Source organism: Limanda limanda, chromosome 6, assembly GCF_963576545.1.
Source record: "Limanda limanda chromosome 6, fLimLim1.1, whole genome shotgun sequence".
NCBI lineage: Eukaryota > Metazoa > Chordata > Actinopteri > Pleuronectiformes > Pleuronectidae > Limanda > Limanda limanda.
The window spans coordinates 24101122-24125250 of record NC_083641.1 but is presented as its reverse complement, the minus strand read 5'-3'; the positions used below and the strand labels follow the sequence as shown (position 1 = coordinate 24125250).

Sequence of the window (24129 nt, the reverse complement as noted above, 5' to 3'; positions counted from 1 at the left end):
AAAGATAAGGTATGTGTGCTGCTACTGTATCATCTGCTACTGCTGAATACAGCTGGACCCTCAGGGGCAGTGGCTGGACAATGAAAAGTGCACTGGCAATCCAGAAGATTAATTTATACTGGTGATTATTTTAAATGATGGAAAAAATATACTACTCCTAGAATAGCAACAGTGGAAATGAAATGTGACCCTGGAGCTAATTGCAGCAGCGTGTCACACTCACACACTGTGAATTCACTCCGAGCGCAAAGAGACTGTCATGTACCTCATGCATTGTTAACAAATAGTTGAGGATGCTCTGCAGCTCATCCTCCCTCACACCTCGGTCCTGAAAGAATACAGAACAGGAAGACATGTCATCAGCAAATCAGTGGAAAAGGGTCAATGCATTATAAAGGTATAACCTGTCGACAAATATTCTGACAAAAACTAGTTTTGATTACTTTATGATGCAGGTACTGGAAACTACTAGAGGAACAACACTGTAATTGATGCACCTTTGATGATAATGTAGGTATCTGCAGCAAAACAAATTATAGATATATTATACTCATAGTTAGGTTCATTGTTTAAATTTGGCTTATTACTTGAAAAGGTTTTAATGATTTAATTATCCGAAAACACACCACCTTCCTAGCACTGTCCTTTGCTGCAGCTCTTCTATTCAGCCTCCGTCTTAAACTCTTGGTTTTAGCTCCTGTCTCTTTAAGACCCGCCTCCAGATAGAGCCCAGTCTGCTCTGATTGGTCAATGAGCCCACTCTGTTGAGATTGGCCCACCGCTTCCATCAAGGGAAGAAACAGACAGGTGCATAATTCGAATGTGGAGGCATATTTCCAGGAAGTATCAGCAGCACTTCTGATGAGAGGAGCTTCCTTTTTGACTTAACCCCGGCAAAGCCCGTTACAGAATATGGAAGGATGATTATCGGCGGCGCTGCATATTTTCTAGGGTACAGCTCAAACTGCAGCCATGCAAAGGGGCTGGGAGGCATGAACACAGGTGGAATATACCTTCAGGATGAGTTGCTTGAGGAAGAGAAGCATGAACGCCCGCAGAGAAGTAATTTCCTTCTGGGTCGGCCTCGGACCATCTGTAGTTGAAGAGGGAGAGTGAGAGAAGCAATCAAAATGAGAAGGAAGATTAGTGGAACCAATGAGATATCTCCCTGTTCTCATGTTGTCCGCTTGCCAGTCTCAATCTTAAGTTCATGCTGACATATTTCTCATTGACTTCTTGTGTTTGCCTCTTTTGAAAGAGCAGAAAATAACAGGGAGTTCTACAAAGTCATCTTCAGTTTTCTTTGCTGTGTCAGCGTTACTGGATTCACCTTGAACGTGTGCAGCAGAGATTTCACCAGGTTTTTACCAACGACCTCGAAAGAGAGATGCTCACAGACCAGTTTTCCCACTTAAGAAACAAAAACAAACTTTAACTACATTAACAATTGGCAGAATCTGGTTTGTAGGGGGGTTTCGGTTCAGGACGGCAATTTAATTTATCACTTACACTGCATCCAGAGTCTGTGCTCATCTCTGCAAGCCTCGGCCAAAACATCGTGCCCAGGCAGCCGGCCCAAGGTCACCACGGTCCCACCTGCCCATCACCCTGTCCAACATCTCATTAAAATCTACCCAGAGTGAGTCGGCCAACTTAAGGTCACTTTGGCGCTTCAACGTTTGCCCCACTTTGCGATCAATCCCCGTCTCCAAGTCTCATTTCTACACGCTGACAGACTGACCGCCGTCAGCAGGTGTATGTGCGGCGTGCAAATAAAGAGGAATGACAGAAATATGACAGCAAACATCGACACACTGTCATACCACAGAGCTGCTGCCGATGCTGCAGTGGGGGTTTGGTTTAATCAGTTAGAATTCATATTGACAGATCCTAATTGATATGCTTTATCATATACTGAGTAAGCGGAGGAACAGGCTGAAGCAACAGGCATATATCAATACAACTCCCAGAGTCAGACACATCAGAAAACACAGGGTACGTTACCACTCGCAACTAACAAACATGAATCCTGTGAAGATTAGCAGCAGAAAAATGCTCCATTTTGGCATTTAAACCTGGCAGATAATTCAGAAAGTGTTTGGCATGTGCAGAGGTAGCAAATGCAAAACAAAAGCAAACAGTAATGGCCAATTACAACAGCAAAATCCTTCCAGGGGGGGAAAGACATTCTCTTTGCCCAATGTCTTTCTTCTCCTCACAGCAGCCTCTGTAAACCCAAAGCTGCTCCTTGGCCAAACACATGTTCTTCTGAAACCGGGCCAGTGCCACGGCGACAGATAAAACCAGCAGCAGCCATCCTGCAGCTCCAGCCGTCAGTCAGTGTAATCAATGATGAGGCTCGGTGAGGTTGCAGGAGGATGGCAAGTTCCACCGCATGCTGACACTGATTAATAGAGTGAGAGGAGAGAAACCAGTGCAGGGACACACCCTGACATGGGAGCGATGATAAGAACACCATTACCACAGCTACTGCATCCAAGTTATTCACAAGCAATTATGCTCGGCAGCTCTTGTTTTCTCAATCACAGATTACTTTACTTCCCAAGGGCACGGGGAGAAAGAGTTTATTGAAAAACAATTTATGTCGATGTGATTAATGAAGGGAGTCTTTTTGTTTTTTCAGCTTATGACTTGTGATCGTTCACAACAACCACAATATGCATCCTGTACACACACGGGCCGATAAAACACTACAACATGCAACAGCACTTTCGATCAAGGCCACAAATATAATTGGTTTCCATAATTCTCCAGAGGCTGTAACTCCTGTTATCTTCTTACCTGCTATTTACAGTATTTTAAAATAGCTTGCTGTATATTTGGTGAGACAGACTCGGGGCTAATATATAAGCGCAGGAGCTTTCCTACTGCACCACCTCACCTCTGTTTGATCCAGAGGATTTCCCAGGAGTGTGAGTCTGTGTGAAGGCAACATGCATGTGACAAACCGCTCCCTGACCTCCCTGTTATCAGTAATTTGTGTCTTATGCCAGATTAATTCATCAGAATGAAAGCGCACACAAAATCAATTCAACCACAAGCCTTGATCAGATTATTCCTCTGAAGCTGCTCTACCTATCTGTCACTGGCGATTTCTCCAATAATGGGAACAAGACAGAACCAGCTTGGATTGAACGTGGTGACTGGCCAAACCGCTTTGCTACTCGTTTCATTATTCATTATTTAGTAGAGCACAAGCGGGACGGAGACGAAGACAAAAGGAGAGTGATGGAGATTGAAACAGATTATGATTCGGCTTCAGTGCATGTCACAGGCTGAGGAAAAATTGAGCGATGGGCAACTGTCTGTACGGGCCTGCAGTGATTCTGTGTGTAAGCGAATGATACATGGCTTTAATTTGATAGCACTTTCTATTAAGACCTGCAGGGGAAAAGAAGGCACTTCCACACAGAATGAAGAGCTGCAGGAGCTTTGTTTTAAACGTCTTCTCCGTGACCTAAAATTGAACACTTCATTATCTGCTCGGTTCTCTCCCTCTACATATGCCTTTTTTGGGAGAGGGAGGGGGGAACGGAGAGTAAAACTGCCCTGCAAATAAAGAGCAGATAAATGTAACCAGGCCCACGCTGAAAATGAAGGTGATCCATTTCAGAATATCTCCCCACAAAGTCAACCATTTTGTGAGCCCGTAACAATCCAACGGCAATAATCAGCACCATATTTATAGCTTGAATTCAAAAGTCGACATTTTGGGAAAACAGTAAATAAAGTTGTGTTTCTTCTTCCTCCTGTTATACAAAAGTGCAGATAAAAAGTATCCTGCATACAGGTGCTATCGTCTTGTGCTTTTGACGTCATTTGGAGCCAGAGTTTAATCTCAATTTGTTTGTAATAGACTTTGGTTGCACGTGTATATGCATTACATACACATTTCTGGATGAGGACCATGAAGTGTCCTCATGGGCAACAGTGGAGACATCATTGGCAGTTCTTCTTTCGATATGACTGTGTGAAGTGTAGCTCCTATGTACTGTAGCATTAACATGAGTAACTACAGTGAGTGAAATGCATAAAATACCAAGTGGAAATAAATTAGATTCATCCAAATATCTTCATGTCTTTCCAATGTACTGCCACTGGCAATTACTGTTTTTAATATTTGTGCAGGTGAAGCAATAATCAGATCCATCCAACTGTCAGCAATTCGTCAAATAAATAAAGGTTGAAGTGTTCCCTATGCAAGACTTCAGTTTCGAGGGGGGGGCACTAGTGTTGGATCCGTACTCGCCACAGAAAGTCCAGTGTTGGGATCCGTGTGGTAACATGGCTTCTTGTAATACATAGCAGAACTACACTGCAATGCCCGAGGCTCCACAGAAACGGATTTCAACATCAAAATCTATTATTCAGCAGTGGTGATAGCAAAGTAAAAAAACTACCTTGAGTGTCAGAGGTAGTGGACATTATAGAAATAACGACATGACAAAAGGTTCCTCTGATGCCCGTGTTAAATATAGTGCAACATCCCAGAGCATGAGCTCCAGATAGGTTGAGCTTCCATCACTTGCTAAGTCCTGTAAAGTTCCATTGCGCAGCATCAGTAGGGATGAGGGACACTGCTGCCGAGTGTAAGGAGATGGGATAAGGAGGAAATTAAAATTAGGAGACGTGAGACTGAAGGGGGTTCGTGGTCTGACCTAAATCACAGATATGAGCGCCCATATTGTCCCGGTTAACCTCCATCTGAAAGGTCACAGACACTATTAGCAGCAAATCAAGACTCCCACTCCTGACAGATCACAGATGTGGGCCAAGTGTCTTGATGTGGGCTGCAGGAAATTGAAGCTAAAATGCCTCAACATCCGCCCGGTTCTGACAGTGCTTTCCCTCTTGCCGTGTAAATAAATGCGAAACTCTCATGTGTCAGAAATTGTCAGAGTTCCTGCCCGTGCTGGTGAAATGCAAATAAAAAATATTTTCCTGGAAGAACTTTCAACCGTCGAGGTGTAAATTCTCTAAGTTCTAGAAAAAAGCATTCTAAATAATATAAAAAACGCCCTATGCAGTGAAAAAGGAGACAACAGTTCAAGGACACTCACTTCCAGAGCAGCCTGCTTGGTGACATACTGTTGTTCCACAGACAGACGATGCCAGTCATACCATTGGCCCGGGTTTCAAAGGCCTGACGCCCACACCCAGCGCCCGATCCAGATGACAGTGTTGATGTGTGCGTGTCTGCCTCACTGTCATCTCCAGTGATGGCCACGGTCCTAACAGCTGACAGGCACCGACACTTCCATGTGGAGATGAGTCATTTCAAAACCGTGTGCGTGTGTGTGGGGGGGGGGGGAGCTGCTGCCATTTCAGGAAGACACTTTGATTGCAGGCTTTTGCGACTCGCACACAACGGCCGTGATTGGTTCCCACCCTGTGATTTCCTTTTTTCCAGAACAATGAGCTTCACTTGGATGAGCATTCGGACGGATGGGGAAACAGTTTATATAAACAACAAGCCAGATCAAATCATACTCCACGGCATAAAGATAACAAATAACCTCAGCTTGACCTATCCTGGTGGGGGGGGAAGAAACTCAAATTACATCTACTCACCGAGACCCTTTGGCGTGAGGCCGCTGCTGTCTGCAGGGTGGACGGCCCAGTAGTAGTACTTGAGCGAATGCATGAGCTGCAGCACCGTGCCCACTCGACGGATTGTGTTATAGATGGTTGCCGTGCCGATGAACTCAGAGGACAGGTATGTGTAGAGAGAGAGTTGTACCTGGAGCGTGAACACACACACACACACACACACATACACACATTCATTTTGAGAGGCAGTGGACTAGTGGCAGAAACTTGGATTATGGGCAGAAAAGGTCTCTGGTTCGTCTCTGGTTCGACTCCACGGAGAAACAACAAAAAGACGAACCTGGATTGATCTGTCCAAAAATCCAAGAGGATTCTCCCTACCCTGTCTAGTGCCCCTGAGCAAGGCACCTTACTCCCCCAACATCTGCTCCCCGGGCGCCGTACATGGCTGCCCACTGTGTGTCCTGCACCAGATGTGTTAAAAGCAGAGGTTAAATTTCCCTCCTTGCATGAGTGTGCTTGTGCATGTCTGTGCATGTGTTGGGGACAAATAAATGTATCTTAATCTTAACTTCACACTGCCAGGGCACTTATATGCATAATTACTGCGTGATCCTCTGGACCGTGTAGAAGAACCTAAGACGTTTTACCAAGGAGGATCTCACTGGCTGAGCCTTATTATCCTTGTATTCAGAATATAGGGACGGCCACTGACCCTATGTTACTTCCTTTCATAGCTGTCGCTGCTCCACACTGTTCACTGAGGATTAGCCTGTCCTCTGTAATTAGCAACAGGCCTGACATGAATTTAATCTCACTGCAGTCATTCTGGCACTAAATGCTCCCCCCCCCCCCACTATGCCATAAATTATAGGATATTAATATGTCACATGTGAGTCATGACTAAAGGCGGCCGTGTGGTTATGATGAGTGTGACGCGACGTGGTTTGAGGCTACTGATATTAAACGCTGGAGATAACTGAACGCCACACTGCTGGTAATGTAATTTCCATGAGAACTAAAGAGAAATAAAAAAGCATTTTTCTACTTGGACAAGGTCAGCCAGCGAGCCCATGCAATTAACGCCATCGTTCACACAGCCGGCTCTCTGTAGCCGGTGCAGCTTGAAGATGGGGACAGAGCTAATGTGGACTTTGCTGCTCGTCCTTAGGGACACAGCCAGTGTAGCTTTCTGTCCTGATGTGGCTAAAAGAGCCCCAACCCACTTCATTACCTCAGTGTTTCTCCTTTATCTACGCTCCTCTTTGGAAGAGTGTCCCAAACAAACCTCTGGACACTTTTGCATTAATTTCCTCCTTTTATTTATTCCCGGCTTGGACCCAGCAGAAACATTACTGAGGCAAATGGATTCGCCGCGCAAACTGGGCTTCTTTGATATACCTCATCCGGTTTCTTCATGGGTCATTATTTGAACGGAGGGAGGCAAAATTCATTTAGGAAAGTTGGTAGAGGAAAGGAAGGTGGAAGCAAGCAATGGACCTTGCCATAATTTAATATCTTATAAATATGGGAATATGCTGTAGCCGGTGTATGTGCTTCACTCCACTTGACTGAGGGCTCCTCAGGCACTTAGCAGCTGGTGGGTGAATGTCAGATGGCTCCTTAACACAAAACCACCTTAAAGGGCTGAAACTCTCTTTTAACGTGACAACTCAACCAACAGAGTCAGCTTTGGCTCATTAATACAAGTTGCTCTCACAGAAAAATATGTGTATTTACATTTTTTCCACCTGAAATCATATTCTACCACCATCTTGTTTTAAAACATTTGCTATCAAAGGGAATCTAAACAAAACAGGTACCAGTGGAAAATATATTTTTACAAAAACAGGCAGGTGAAGATTTGCAATTTCAATTTTCGTCTTTTCACAAACCAGGATGACGCAGAGGAAACATGGAGCCAGAGACACCTGTCCCCTCTCGGGCTGCGTCTCCTGCAGGAGCTTACCTTGGCAGGGGTGTGGATCCAGATGGCAGCGTTGAACAGGATGTGGTCACACAGCTGCTTCAGCAGTGGGGCCCCATGAGTCAAACCGTCCAGGTACTTCGCGAAGGAGAGGAACTGCTCCAGGACAGACCTGCTGATGTGGTCACGTGACGACTGCAGGAAGAAAGCACAGAGTCACGTAGAAGCAAATCTTATCTCAAAGTCTGTCCTGGTGTGAGCAGCTCGCCACCATCTTGATACCGACTGGATTATGAAGAGCAAATAGAGATATGCCAGAATATTTTTTTTCCTTAGGTATGTATTTAATAGACGCTACTAATTGTTTCTTTTATTTAATTTTGGGTGTTATTTAAATGTTGCTTGTATTTAAATTACTAAATTCAAAAGTATCATGAAAAAACAATGGATCAAATAATTGATCTCAGTCTTTTCCCCCTGGTGTGCAGCTTTAATTAAATGATTATGAAGTTGTGTGTTCTTCATGCTCTGTTTTATCATGTTTGTGTTGGTGAATGAATCTCAAAAAGAATGAATGAACTGAATTAGGGCACTTTTGTAAATGCTTGACTTTGAGGGATTTTCACAGTGACATGGACCATTACTGCTCTTGTCTAACACCTGCTCTCCTCCCATGTGGCGGCTTGGTCCGGGCAGCAGAGACGGAAAATGAAGGCATGGGGAGAAGGGAAGGTGTGGCATAAACAGATCAGGAGCAGATGGCCTGAGATGTGGAAATGTGAAACCTGGCAGCGGGGAAGGAAGGGAAAAAAAACCTCAGGTGCCGACTGTGTCTGGCTGTTAGTTAACAGCAGCTGAAGCCAGTAGGCAGGCAACTCGCTGAGTGACAAAGTGGAGTCATTTCTCAGTGACTCCAAAGGAGCCAACACTCTGGGGAGGCCGGGAGAGATGCTCGATCTGCATCACAAAACGGGTAAATAGAGTAAAGACTGATGCAGGAAGAGAGAGAAACCAACAGGGGAGAGGAGAGGAAGGCATGTCGTCCTGTGGTGTTGTTCTTAAAGCTCTGTCTAGTTCAAAGACACGTTCAGGTTCCTGCTACAGGCAATGGAAGATCAGAGTGTTGACAAGGCTCGGGGAGCACAGACAGGAAACCATGCATCTTGATAGTGGGGAAGGTGGAACACGTTTCAAAAAACAGAGGCTTGTTCAGTGGAAAAATATGTGAAAGCTGCATGTTCCCATTCATTTCAAGGACTTAAAGAGTTTATTTGACATTTATTTAACATATGATAATTTGACGTATACAATATGTGAATCTGACAATCAGCCTTTATTCATTTTCTTGTTTAAACCTGTGATTTTCTTACTAAAACAATGTCAAAATGTCTGCTGTGAAAAAAGCCTTTTTTCGTTTACCTGCAAACAAGACAGTCATCTTTGGTGTTTAATTAAATTAAAATTTCTACCTGAGAAATAATGATTCACTGAATCAGTTGCGATATGTACTGGAGGATGAAGTATACTCTACCTTCTCTAGCAGGTATCCAATCACCAAAAAGCCCTTTCCCCCGAGCATCTGCTCCTGCATGGCCACAGAGCTCTTGAGCAGCTCAACGAGAAACGCCAGGAGAGTGGCACTGAGAAACAAGAGAGCACAAGTTCTCACAAGGGAATCAAAAAAAAAGTCATCTATCCACAGACTCATCAGGTGGTGAAGGAGTTATTCTACAGTGTGCAGCAGCACGAGGAGACAGTGGAGCAGAGGAGAGGGGGGGGACAAACAAGGTCATTTTCAGAGAATGTCAGTAATCAGCTGGGAACTCCAGCTCGCCACTTTCATCCCTCTTCAATTCAGAAAGAAAACGCATGCTCCCTGGGCTCTATAGGAACAGAGTGGTGGGGGGGGTTAAAGTTTAAATATGATGTGTGCGTTGCAAAGTCTGAGACCACTTGGGAGAGAGTGGTATGCAAGTGTGTGTGTGAGTTGGGGATGGAGGAGGGAAGAGAGGATTTTTGCTCTTCTTTGTTGCAGGGTTTTTCAGTGGAAGCCTTCGGCTGAGTGACACTGCTGCTCGGCGACACTTATTAATCGGCTTTCCCTCAAATTCTCGAGTGGCCTCTGCTCCAGCACAACAATCAGCGAGACACAATCCCTCCTGCCCAGGCTCGCCCATAGATTCTGCACTTACACTGCATAAATGCATACAAACTAATCTGAGTGAATGTTAACTTCGCTCTGTGTGCCTCTCCACCTTGTCAGTTTAATTAAGCAGCTTCTCAATTCTGCTCCAACTATGAGTGGAACACCAAGGAAGTGGGAAACAATCTGCTCCGTGTTCTCTCGCTTTTTAGACTCTGATCCTTTACAGCAAAGCAAAGCTTCAATTTAATTTGGCAGAGCAGCCGTGGCAGATGTTAAATCCGCACAGTTTTGAAATTAAGGTGGTAGAAAAAAGTACTGGGTTTATTAAATCGATATTCGCCAGTGCAGTCGAGAGAGGCCGCGGCAGATCCACAGGCACGGCAGAGAGATAATTGTGGCCGAGGCTTTGAACTCCTCGGCTCACCAGGCTTTAGATGGACTCGGTGTACAAGCCAAGGAAAGGACAAAGTAAGTCTGCATGCCGAAGGAGAAGGAGGCACAGAGAGCACAGATGAGAGGGAAGTACAGAAGCACAGAGCTGTGGGCATTGGGGGGGTGGGGGGGGGGGGGGTGGGGGGGGTGGCCGCTCCTGTGTCTTTCTAGTCCCAGTGCTGCTGCTGACTAACATGGGTTTAGAGTCGAGCACAGACTCCATCCAGGGCACAGCGGGGACGAGTTGGACCGACCAGCTAAGTATGTTGGATAGAGTAGTTGTAATAAGGACTTGACTACAGCTGCACCACTGTGACTCACCATGACGTCATCCATTGGTTCGCTAATGCAGTTTTGAAAACATCTAGTTTTCCTTTTTTTTCTGAAACCAGAAGTAACCATATTGGGAGGAAAGGGGGGATCATGTGACGCGACCTGCGCCCATTGGACGGTACAAGCTGTCAATTACACGGTATCTGATGTATATTTTACTTTAATTGGGACGTTAATTTACAAAATGAACATCATTCTGGATTGAAGACCACTTTAAACTTGAGATTAAAGCTTCCATGTTAATATATACAATCAAATAATGCTGAAAAAAGGTACTTGATGTAATAAAAGCTTTAATCACCACACTGTTTATAGATTCTGGAGGTTCAGACTGTATCATCAGGACGTTATGTAACATCCTTTCACATCAGCAACCTCAGCACTGCTCAATCCTCACTGTATTTCCCATCGGGATTAATAAAGTCCTTGCTCTGTGCTGTTGTGGAGCCTTTTTTTGTTGTTGAATTCTCTTTTCGTGCTCCTGAGGCTCAGTGCCTGTAACAACAACACCACCGAAACAGTGATGATAATTTACTTCAAGTTTATGACATCCCAGGAAGGATAAATAAATAAGATGCCCCTCAAGGTTTGTTTTGTCTGATAATAAAGATGAACACACATTTGTAGATAGAAAAAATCAAGCTTTTTGCAAAAGAGGGTTCAGGACAAAAAATCCAAAGTTTTGTCACCTATATTTCCCATGTGTATATATTATAATGCTTCAACATGCAAAATTCTAAATTGTTGTGTGCACCAATTATATTTATATTTCTTACCAAACAGTGGTTTCCACCTGGCTGTCGTTCAGCTGATGGTAGTCCAGCTGAGCAAAGAGGGGAAACAGCACCTGGATCCCACCGATGGAGTGGATGGCGCTGTGGATGGAGTGAGTCACCGTGGCTTTCACATCCTGCGAGGAGAACATGGAACCCAATAAAAAACACACATATACCGTGACATTTAAAAAAAAACAGTGCAGCAGAACCGAAAGAATCACAGCCTGAGATAATGTACAGAGGGAAAGAGACGGCTTGAAGTGAAGTAGCTGACCTGTAGCATGAGGGCGTGTGGCGAGTGCACAAAGATGGAGGCGTTTTCTTTGGGCGAGGACTCCAGGCAGAGCTGAGCGTCGGTGGCCTTGGCGTTATAGGTGAAGGAGATGGAGCTGGCTAACTTGCCGTCGTACAACACCAGCTTGTGATGCTCTGCTAAGTGGATATCACTCTCTGACTTGAACTTGAATGTGCTCTGAAAGGAAGAGGAGAAGATGGTGAGAGGGAGCAGCTCCTTCCCGCTCATGTAGCCCTTCAGGTGTTGTCTTTTAATTATAACTTGATTTAAACATATCAATTTGAAAATGAGAAATGACAAGATTAATGGTTTTTTATAGCAGCAAACACACGTTTCTAGAGGTTAAGATTTTATCTCTTTATATTCTATTTGCATGGTATCAGTGTTGCCAACAGTACAAACCAATGCAACAAAATTAACAAGTTGCTTAAGAAAATCTACATTTAAAGTGCAAGAAAATACAAAAGCAAGAAAAACAGGGACTGCAACTTAATTTATAAAGTAAGTAAATTAAAAATTCTAATTAAAATTATTGATTTATATTTCACAGTGCATATCTATTAATGTTTTTTCTAGGGCTGGGCAAGTTAACTCGTTTCAATCGAGTTAACTCAAGTGATGAGTTAACTCGATTAATTATTTTATCTCGCATTAACTCAGGTTTGATTATTTATTGTTTTATTGTGAAAGTCAGGCTTTTATTTTGTGAAAGTCTGTTGCTAACTGCTGCAGAACAGAAAAAAAGAAAATAATTGGCGGATAAACAATCGAGTTAACTAATCACTTGAGTTAACTCGATTAAAACGAGTTAACTTGCCCAGCCCTAGTTTTTTCATCTTTGTGTCTCACAGGGGTTATGATTTCACAGTTTTCTTTACCGAAGAAATGTGTTTTTCTTTTAAAAACTTCTTGCCCTTTGGTAGAGGAGCAGATATAAAAAGATTTATATTTGATACGGCTGGAAACACCTTCAGAAAAAGAACATGATGATATCAAATGGTTGCGCAAACGTTTGTTGAGATCACAATAAAGACTTTCATGGGATTTATTAAATCTCTTCTTCACGTTCAAGCCTTTAAACAAAGGAAACAATAATAGAATAAATTTGCACCCAGGAGAGATTAATCGATAAACCTATTTAGCAAATCGTATGTGTTGCTGTTGTGGCCTTAATTCTGAATGGAATACGCTGGTGACCTAATGACTTCAATGATTAATCTTCTCTTGATAGGCATCGGTGTGGTGTCTCGTGTTCAATGTTTTTAATAAGTCATGTGTGTCTTGAAAGTGAGTTAGATCTCATCAACACAACTGGACGGCTGCGTAAAAAACAAACCCTGCACGTTCCATTAGTCAGTGTCTCAGAAGCACATTCCTTATGGCCAACATAACAAATAGCTGATCGATAACAGACTAGTTCTAATTTACTGAATCAATTAGCTGTTGACAGAGGAGCAGAATTACGCCGTCAGTGCAGTGTGAATGGAATCTGCTTAATAAGGGAATCAATCCCTCTAATCAGAAGGGTTGAATTAATTACGGATGAGAGAAATGTTTTTCCCTTCCTTCTCTGATTCAGTGACAGCGAGCGGATGAAGATAAGATAGAGAGCAAGAGCAGCATCTGAAGTAACATCCAACTCATTGAGATATGGTAGGATGTTACACAACACATGCAAACAGGGTTCATGCACTTGCCTAAATTAAGGATAAATTAAGGTAGTAAGTGGATTAAAAGGGCGAGTCAGGTGTTCAGTTGTTCGATTGTGCATTCCTTAAAGTTATACCCTTTACTTCCTACAAATACTGAACCACACCACATTTTAGTCAGCTCGTCTACATAGAGTTTTAAAATGTCAATATCCTAAGCAGAACTTTATCCTCTGTGTTTCTCATTTTACTTTGAGAAAATGAATTTCAGGCTCCAAATGCCAGTGGGCAGAATCTGTGCACACTGGCTCGACACTTGCCTTTCAGCAGGAGTGGAGCAAGAGTTGTGCAGAATGGAAAGTGAGAGGGTTGAGCCGCACTTAATGATACATCTCCTTCCAGTCAGATGATGAAAAAAGCATAAGGGGTTTTATGCTCATCTGCCTTGATCAGGTCCGCACAACAGCCAGCGTGCATCTCATCATGGAGTCTCTAACATCCTTCAAAAGGTTCCAAGCTCATGGAAACCAAGTGACAAGGAATAACAAGCTCCAGTGCCCTGCACTTTAGTGGGAGCCCTGTCGCAGTGTGAAAATAATGATCTCTAGGGTTTGGGCTCACAGACCCTGTAGTGGAACAGCATCGTTTCCATGGACCAGCCGGTCATTTAAACGGATTAAAGCACAGTTTCTACTTTCTCATCCCTGCAACTCCCTGGAGACGGGGCGGAAGCTTGAAGAGCCGAGGACAGTCCCTTGTTACCTGCCGGCTGAGCCTCACTGCAGATTGAGACAGTTTAGTCAATTATGCAGTGATTGCGAGTTAAATTGAGGAAATGCTCTTTTACGTTCAAGCAATTTCTCTGAAGACTCAAATGTGATGTGTGAGGAATCGTCTCTATTTTAATTCACCCAACACGGAAAGGTTGATCTCCATCATCTTAAGTTTTAATACCTTTTGGATTCAGCACTGCTAATTGGTTTGTCAGTCAGTTAGCAGGATGTATCTCAAAAAGCTGTGAGTGGATGTCAGCATTGGCCCAGGATTACGTTTGTTATACATCCAGATCCAAGAAAGTGTTCAGGTTTTTTTTGTGCATATTGCAAGACACAGACATTTGGAGCAATTCATCTATTTCCTGTACTTACTTTAATGAAAAAAACCCTGTTTATCCCAGGGCTGTCTGTACTAGTCAAGTGTATTTTGACGCAGACAAAAACAACATTTAACATTTTCTGTTGCGGAGCCTCGTGGGATTTCTACTTGTGAAAAAAAACGTGTTGTTGCTGCATTGACAGCTTCCAGGCATTTACAGGCAGGCAGGTTTTTTAAAAAAAAAGTTAAGCCTCCATCTGCAGGTATATATGTAAACCTGCCTAATATGTCAGTCGTTCTGACGCCTGTGAGGTTGTGGTGTAATGTTCTACCTCAGGTATTGCATTACGGCACGGCCCCTACACAGAGATAACATTTGTCTTCTCTGACAAGGGAGGACCAGAACTAGGCTGCTCCTCCGTCTCCTCTACAACAAGCTGCGGTGCAAACTGCAGAGCAGAGCCGCCTCCTGTAGAACACATACAGCAGCGATGACAGTGAAGACAGAAATAAGTTTAAGTGCATGATATGAGAAGACTTCAAGTCGTGGCTTAATTGTTTTGACGTGCCAACTCGGTGAATACAAGTTTGTGTTCAGTGAAGGTGTCACTGGATATTGCTTTGACGGATCTAACTTAATGAACTCAGAACAGGCTATTTTACAGTACAGCACATATCCAGGGAAAAACTCAAGAAAGCTGCTTTGAGAGATGCATTTAAGATACAGCAGGAAGAATTCCAGAAAATGTGGATGTGCTGTAATCGTAAACATGAAATTTCCCAGGCACCACCTCTCCTCTGAATGCTCTAGAGCTCATGTGACTCAGACAATCTCCTGCTGTGTTCTTGAAAAGCAAACTCCAGACAATGTCCAGACCCAATTCAAAGAGTTCACGTCTATAAAAATCTTCTGTTGAGTCCTTAAATCCTTAAAATCGTCATGTAAATGTACATCTTAGAAAATTGGGATTCTGTTCTTCAGCCCGCAATTTCCGAGACATTCCCCAAAGACTTATGAGCTCCCAGCTGAAGCGGAAGTGATGAATGACAGTCCGATACGACAGCCAGCTGCTGTCAGCCTCAGCGTCTCGACCCACCACTGCTCCTGGATACTATCTCTGTCTGGTGAGGTCTCGAGTCATGATAGCAATATACAGCACACGTTGTCTGGTGCCATCTCAGTTCAGAGTGCAAACAGCGATATGAAAGGAGCCCGTGGAACAGATTCGACTAACAGGTCTGTCAGATTTACAGCCATAAATCATAATGTGCAGGAGAAGAAGTGACCCTAGGCAGCGATGATCTCTGCATATCAACTAACTGCAGACGTTATAGTTATATTCAATGCAGCGTGGGAGCAAAGGGAAGAGCGTAAAAACATTAAGCACGGAGGAAGGGACCAGGGATCAGAAAATATATCACAAACCAGCTCATCAATGGAGCTGCATTAAAACAGATATTAAGAAATGCTGATGAACATTGTGCAGCGGCTGTGACTTCCTGCACTCGAGGACGAGCAGCTCTCAATCAGAACAGAAAGACCTCTGATTGTCAGGACAGTTCACCCATCGCAGCGATCAATCAACTCCCTGACCTCCCTCATCACCTCACCTGGCCGGCTCCGTCCCGCTCACTATTACCAGCTCCGTTTACAGCTTCATCAATTGTGGGTAATTGTCTCCCCAGGACATGCACTTCATTATTTTGAGAAATCTCTAGGATTGATCCTTTGTGTGTTACCTGTCTAATAGAAGGTCTAGAGCCACAATTAAGGAGGGAAAAGGAAAGTCGCCAGCCATTAGCGAAAAAGACCAAACAATGACTTCTACTGGGAATTTCCAAGGCTTTTATAGACCTGACTGAAATCACAAACATCCATCTCATAATGCTCGACTGTGGAAGTTTTAACTTAATACCCCAGACGGTGATTCTTTCCTGCCATAAAAAAACAACTCTGTAGCTAGAGAGCAAACAGAGGTGGTGTAAAATGGCCGGAGGTGTTGTAAAATCTGGGACATATCCTGGGTTTAAATTTGATTTGTCAGTGCATGTAATTCCTCCGTTGGTGACAGAATGGAAAGCTTAACGCCAAGAAGAAACAGCATGACCACTGTTGAGCACCACTCACTTTTTTGTTTTTCATGTTTTAGACTGTTTTATAAATTCAAAATCAAAATTTATTTACAAAGTTACATAACAGGTTGTCTGCAACATTTTGAAGCCGTACGTTTCTCAAGTGTTTGGTCAACAGTCGGATCCGGGAGATTTCTCAGGCCTGCGCCAAGTCCTCCTCAAGGACTGTTTCAGTAATTGTCAGTATGACTGAGAGCAGGTGCAGCTGCTTTCTGGAATCTTCTACTGTGAGATGGAGTTTGTCGAGTGCCACAGAGGAGAAAAGGCTCCTCTGTTGTATAGTCACTCTATAAAGGCTTCCTTTGGAAATATTGAAAAAAAACACCATGAACCTAAATTGTTATGTCGAAGATACCAAATTATATTAATCAAATAAGCCAGATGAAACCATTCAGTTGGCTAAATGTAAAGAGGCTTTTGTTGCGATACAGAACAAGATGAACTTTCAATAGTCAGGCTCCTCTCCTGTTGAACCATCGTGCAGTTTGTGTTCAGAAGGCAGAAAACGTATTTAAGAGACTTAAGAATGTCCTTTTTGATAAAGCTTATAGTTAGGGCTCTTTCAGGCTTTGCTCTCCGAGTTACAGGCCTTAACTGTATGGAGAACTCCCACAATGCACCAAGCTCCTCTCTCCTCCATCCGCTCTGGGGTTGTGACCCTAGTAATAATCAACCTGAGCAGAAACTAACCTTCCAGAGGTAGAACTCCAAATAAAACGAATTTAAATCAAAATATGCTAACCGAATATTCAAAATCACTGTTTTGGTCTCAGGCCGAGGGCTTGGGAGCGCTAAATCATCTGCAGCAGACCCAAGTCGGATCAGGACTCTTTCCCCTCGGAGCGCCCACTGCTTCCCTCTGTGTATTGTGCCATTATTTCTCAGAAGCAGGTAATTTATGTAGCGCGATATCTGGGACGAAAAAACCCAAACTCCCAAGATTGAGACACAAGTTGAAGGACCTGCGGCCGGGCAGAGCCGGGCCTTGATTCCACAGATTGATAGGTAATGCAAACTGCTTACACGTAATCTAATTCAGTCAGCCCTCCGGTACATACCTTGTAGCCTGGCCCAAGCTGATGAATTGCAAATATCTGTGCAGGATTGAGGGCTTCACTGAACACATAGACGGCTCCCAGCTGCCCGCAGAATACTCTGTTAGCGTCCGCTGTCTCAGAGGAGCCGAGGAAGCACTTATCATAACTCTGCAAGAGGGACACAGAAAGAGAGGCTCATTCACTGGAGAAAGTCTGGAGCATCCAGACCAAGATGTCGTCTTTTCACTTTCTATCGTGTTTCGGTGCTTACCTTGACAATTCCCCCACTGAACAATGAAAACTATGGCTGATTTATGAAGATATGAAACCTCAATATAACCTCAGGGGCCAAGAGGGAGAATGTGTGCTGTGATTACATTAAGGATAAAATGGAAGGATAACTTAAAATGTCAGCAGCTAATTACAAAGCAGCTGACGAATCAGTCGGCATGAAGACCTTTACGAGTGGAACTGAAACTAAACGATCACGGCTATTTATAGAGAATTCCAAATCTTGATTAAGCTCATCTTTCATTAAACCGTGTTAGAAACGCAAACAAAATGTAACACTATGCTTATCCAGAAGATTTCTAGCTTCAGTCCAACATTAAAACTGGCAAGAGCAGAGGGATGGAGTTATTCTTTCTACATCTCTAGGCGAGTAACCTAAGGACAAGGAAGTGAACATTTAAGTTTAACATTACATCCTCAAATTGAAGAGGAAAGAAGAACCAGAAATTACAAGAATAATACAAAATATCTACGAGTTAAAATCTAATGTCTACATATAACTTCTAACCAGAAACCCACCACATGTAGCACCGGTCTGGCTGTCAGCTTATGAGATTAGATCCACACCACATGTCCAACTGCAAGTGTGTGGAATAGAGCTTTATATGGCATTTCAACGTGGTGGTGGTGGGATCGTGTTGAAATTGTGTCATTTTGGATTGGGCAGTGGTATGAAAGACTAATGTTAATTTATGCTAAACCTTCTCCTCCATCACAAAGAACCAAAGTCAATATAAAGTAGCATTTCATGAACCACACATATATGAAAACCTTATGACTTGTGCAACAATCACAGGAGCTCAATGCTACAGGAAAAAAAAATTTTTTAAAAAGGACATTCACAATATTTTCATACATTTTAAAGAAGAGAGCCTTAGTGTAGTGATATTTACATCATCTGCAAACATATATACTGCAGTTACTCTGATTTAAGTATTTTTTATTCAAATCTGTAATATTATATTCCAACTTCCACCCTCGAGTGCGGCACAATTCTCTGACAAATGGATATTCAAACTGACACTGAACCATCAGTCATATTTATACCCATCCATGTGTATATAATAAAACCTCTTTTGCTCAGTGAGCACTAGTGTTGATCGATTTCCCGCTCACAAGTTCCAGCCATTCAAAACGTCAACGTCTCAGCCTCAGTCGGTCCAGTGCCAATAACCAACAAAACCAGGGGGGGGAAATGTGACAACGGAGAGGAAGAGTGAAAAGAAATGGGTCTTACATCATTTGTGTTGACGTGCCATGCCATGTCTCCGTAGGACACAAGCTGCCCATTAACGTAGCATCGGATTTCACTGTTTCTCCAGCGGCTGTAGATGTGAACGATGCTGATCATGTACCACTGAGGAGGAGAAGAGAGTTAGATCTAATGAGAGAGCTACACAACAGGTTAACCTCCGTTTAACACTTAAATACACTTGTAATAGAGCAGCATGTACACCAGCACTACAATTTGTTTCTTTTAAAAGCCAGAGATTAAGATAAACCTGACAGTGAATAGAAAGTCATGAGGTTTGTTATCTATTGTTTTAAACTCTGCAGTGAGAGAAGCTGAATAAATACATTACAGCAAAGGCTAAGAGGAGGTGAGGAGACTCATTATTCTGTTTGCACAAAAGCTTATTCAGGGTTAAACTAAACTGGCTACTAAATAAATCCAGAGAAATTACTTTTGAAAGATGTCATTGGGACAAACAATTAATTCAAACTTATAAAGATTTCTAAACAACTCATCTTCAAACAAATAACATTTCACATTACTTAAAAAAAGCAATTATTCCAGCATTAAAAACGAAAACATGCAACAAGTTATTGGTTTCAGATTTTAATGTCTGTAACAGCTTTCCCAAACGTGATCGATTTTATTATATACTCCCAACACCCTTTTTAATTATTGGACCAAGTCAATAACGTGGTAAACTTAAATCTTAAGTGCCGTACATAAAGTTATACAAATCAATTTTAAACCTAAATTGCTTTGCTCATATTTTCTTATCCAAAACCCCTTCATGCATTATTCATTCCATCGCTTTGGAGCTTCATTTTTATTTCTTCCAAGTTCTCTGTTTTTTATCCGAGGATGTATCTCACATTCTGCGCTGCTGATGCAGCAGTAGGAGAACTAATGTTAGTCCTTTTGATATAACATTGAAAGTCTGTCCAGATATTTCTCCTTTCTTTGAAGTGAAAAGTTGGAAGTGACGGGTTCAGTTTAGCCGTGAGTCTAGACTTCAGAATCCAGCCTGAAAGACTAGATACATAAAGAAAAGCTGCAGCTTGACCATAAACCTTTGTGCTGGACGGCTTCAGAATACAATGAGGTGGTTCAAATGACCGCACATCAAAAAACATATGAAAAGGAAAAAAACATAATTACACACGGGGCTTGACAGCTTTTTAGTAGGAGTTCTTTAGTCGAAAGCAAACAAATGAATACCCGAGGGTTCCTTTTCTTTCACCTTCATATACATATTAATAAAAAACATCAATAAGCCACGGGTACAAGAATATTTTCAAGGAGCTGAGAAAACATCAACAATGTAGAACCAGCCTGAAGAGCCTGGGCTTCATTTCTCAAGACATTGTTTCCTAAAAGCTCAGGAAGGTCAAAACCTAGCAACCAATATGTGCTTGGTATCTGTGTTGACCCGTGACAGGAGCATAACATGCAGCTCGCAGACAATAATATGGTTTCAACCTGGTGCCACAGAGCAGAGTGACTCACTTCCAGCTGCTCAGTATGAACATTGGAGGAGACTGACACAGACAATCACAGCATCTCCTGTGTGTCTATGTACCCACTATTTATTGGTTTGACCAGAGAAGGGCACGGCGAGCCGTCTTGTGAAATTACAACTGCCTGCGCCGGAGGTGAGGACACAGGGAGGAGGATTCATGGCTGAGGGGAAGAGGCCGAACGGCCCGGGCGTAATTTAGAAAGGCACTTTCCTGCAGATGTCTGGACCCGAAAATCAATTAAAAAACGTAATTCAATGGGTTTTTATCTTTTAAGAGCTTCAACAGAACGATACCTGCGCTGGAGCAGTGCTACGGGGATAAATAGTTGTTCCCAGGTGTTGTGTGAAAGCTCTAATTGTTTGACACATGTTTTGGGCCAGTTTTCCGCCTGTGCAGGGACATGCATGCTACACTGACATTCCACGCTACATTAAGTTTCATTTTTTCATCTACATTTACATCCAATTACACCAGTAAGACTCCTCTGGGGGTCTTAAACACTTCAGGCTCATGTGCAACGTTGTAGTGCCAATAAAAGAGCAGGTGGTGAGTAGGGCAGGGTGATTTAAAAGAGCACATGATTTCTGTTTGGAGCAAAACTACAAACCTCTCGCTATTTGCCTTCAGCTCATCTCACGAGCAGATGCGATTCTGGCGTTTTGTTGGTTGGTTTAATGCACTCCATGTTTAGATGTGGTTAACAAAGCACCTGTCTTGAGTTTCCACTATTTCCATTCAAATGGCTTCAAAATTATCCATTTTCATTTCCTTACCTATATGGATATAAAGACATTGATATAAAAATGTCACGATTGACAGCAAAGACTGACTTGTGATTGGTCGAGCGTGTGAATCGCCCTTTACTCTGTCTGTAAATTTATTACCAATTTTAGCTTCATTTTTGTAGAACGGGATGAAGTAGAGAGGCATCATCCATCCCTTTGGTCCAGTTTTGTCTGATATGTGGAACACATGAATTAATACTTAGGCTGGTCTTACCTTCCTTGGCTGAAAATCGTACTTCACACAATGCTGGAAACCTTTTCCTTTAGACTTGAGCGATGTCACGATCAAGCAGTTACCGACAAAGTGTGCAGAGTAGCCGATGCCTTTGCTTGTGCGAAAGCTGGAAAGGGAGACAGAACAAATTATGAGCTGCACACTTAACAGGTTAAAAATAATTAATTTATACAAGAAGGATTAATATATTTCAGGTTATTTCAGGTTCCTGAAGACCAATAAATCCAGTCCTGTGCTTTAAAGTATTTATTTGGATATTTCCTCTTTATCCTGCATATATACAAACCAGTAACTCATTGGTAAAAGTTGCTTCCTTCTGCATAATAACACTCATGTCAACACATTATTTGAGTGTCTTGTGCAATAAGGACACAAGACAATTTACAGCAATGATTGACAGATAACTGAGAATTACGTTGTTGTCCTAACCTGTAAAAACAGTGAAATACATGAGGCGAGACTAAAGCAATATGGAAACTTTGCAGGCACAGAACAAAAGGCTTCAGTTGATGAGCACACTTTAGTGATTTTGAGCCTTTTACCTCTACTCTGATCCTCTTGACTCCAAAGCACTAAAAAAATGCCACAGACATGAACAATAAGAGCAGAACCTGTGCAGCCCACACTCAAACAACCTTAGAATACTCGATCCCCATTGTTTCCCTGCTTGGGCCAAACATCTTTTTGACTGCAGACATGTTCTCACTACACTCCTACAGTCTGTACGTCTATAGCAGTCCCCCAAATCTTCAAAGCCCTCCACCAGCACCCACCCACCCACTGGGATCAACTAAGACAAGCAGCCCTCTTTGGCGAGGCAGATAAAGAGCGACGGCTTTCATGCTGCCGGTGCTTGCGGGGCCAGAGATGTAGAGCCCCACACCTAACAGTGGACAAGCCTGTCTGTGATCACACATCAGGAGGAAAGCAGCAACCTTGCTTCGGCTTCTGAAGATACAATTCTCTTTTTGTTGTTGCCTGCATGCCCTGCCACTGAGCTGCGAAGCCCTCAGAGAAATGCATAAACAGGATTAGCGCGGCATATCTCGCCATTTTTTGTGTGACTCTGTGAGAATGGAATTGCTGCCACATGAATATCAACAACTTTGCGTAGCCAATACTCCTCTGTTCCTTTTTGATGTTACACATCAGAGAAGCGCAGAACTAGTCCTTCCAAGGTGAGTAGATTCTTTAATCCAAAGTGTGTGATCCAGGTGAGGCAGCGACAGGCAGCAGATGGTGGAACACTGAACCAAACCACCAATACAATCTGTATTCTGCTCTCTCTCTGTAATTCCCTTCAACGATTCCTTCATATCTCCCGTTGTATTCTGTGGTTTTTCTTTCATAAACAGCAGCTTAAAATCCTTGCGCTTGAAGGTTATTGATTTTAAGCGCTAATTACCCACAAGCCCTTGCAAGAGCTGCTTATGTGGCCCTTATGAGGCAGATATTCAAATCTAAATTAATACTTCCACAGTTCCTCCCACTGGAGCCGTCCACCTCTGTAACAATGTCAATGTCGTTTTTAGTCATACAGAACATTTACAACAACTTGGTTGACCAAAGTGTGAACAAATTGTTTCCCTAAAACTACTTTAACCTTGAGAAACAAGTTCCGGTCGTAAACCACTTAAATGAGAAAATCACTGTAGGTCAGAGTATCAAACAGCGTATTAAATTATATGACTTCACCACCCGGTGACGTTGCAGTTTACATGTCTGTGTATAATCCAGTTCAGATAATGTAACTGTGAAATGAATTTAATGGAGACTTTAAAGGAGTTTAATGAACGTGATGAAGTGGAATGACCAGAAAAGTGTTTTGTACAGATCATTTTTTTTTCAGTCACATTAAAGCTGATCTTTGACCTTGCTGATGTAAAATGCCATCATCCTTTCATCCCATTCTCCTGTCTACTAAACATCTATGTGATGAGCCCACTGACCTTGACCTTTAAATTTGAATAAGTTTATCTTTCAGTACAAGTGAAAGTTTGTGCAAAATTCCTGAGGCCTTACTTCAGGACTAAATGTCGAATGGATGGACACAAACATGAAACCCACATTCAGCCTCGGCGGTTGGGAGCCGGAGGCTTAATGAAGCTGCTGGTGAAGAAGGAATCGTTTCTAATACAAAGCTCAACCAATTAGATTGATAAAAAAAAACAAGAAAGTGTAATTTTCCTCCTCTTGGCGTCATAACTTAGATTTACAGCCCCTGAGAGAGACACAGGAGTCGACTGAGAACAGCAGTGTGTGTAGTTGTGTACCCACCAGTAGAGGTATGGTTTGTCCTTGTCCACGTTGATGTTATTCAAGGGATCCATTCGGAACCAGGTGTTGAACGTAAACCCATTCTGATAAGGCCACTTGGCAATAGGAGGTAAAGCAATGGCCTGGGACAAAAAAACAAAACAGAGGCAAAAGGACACAATTAATGGGGTCTGAAAACTTTCTGAATGCACTATAGGTGTTGTCCCTCTAAAATGGAACGGGTAAACTGCTTGCATTAAATTCCGCCGCGCATGCTGAATATGTTTTGGTGGCAAGTGTCCAGCCGCCTTGAAATAAATCCAGACACGATTCTAGCCCTTTATTTGCATTTTGCTAAAGTTAAACTAAATCTCCAAAGTTTGTGGAAAGAGTCGTTTCATTCAAGCCTTTAGC

General features: G+C 42.8%; 1 protein-coding gene across 1 annotated transcript in view; it reads right to left on the bottom strand.

Moving 5' to 3' along the window:
• LOC133003401 (neurobeachin-like) overlaps window positions 1-24129 on the bottom strand; it is a 187641-nt gene that overhangs the window by 124884 nt on the left and 38628 nt on the right. Inside the window, exons 5-15 of the mRNA XM_061073124.1 lie at window positions 23737-23858; window positions 21439-21565; window positions 18923-19042; window positions 17416-17562; window positions 11460-11657; window positions 11186-11319; window positions 9030-9138; window positions 7541-7693; window positions 5593-5761; window positions 1014-1093; window positions 266-328 (exon numbers count right to left, since the gene is read on the bottom strand). Coding sequence (XP_060929107.1) covers window positions 266-328; window positions 1014-1093; window positions 5593-5761; window positions 7541-7693; window positions 9030-9138; window positions 11186-11319; window positions 11460-11657; window positions 17416-17562; window positions 18923-19042; window positions 21439-21565; window positions 23737-23858 — 1422 coding nt within the window. The remainder of the gene's footprint in view (window positions 1-265; window positions 329-1013; window positions 1094-5592; window positions 5762-7540; window positions 7694-9029; window positions 9139-11185; window positions 11320-11459; window positions 11658-17415; window positions 17563-18922; window positions 19043-21438; window positions 21566-23736; window positions 23859-24129) is intronic.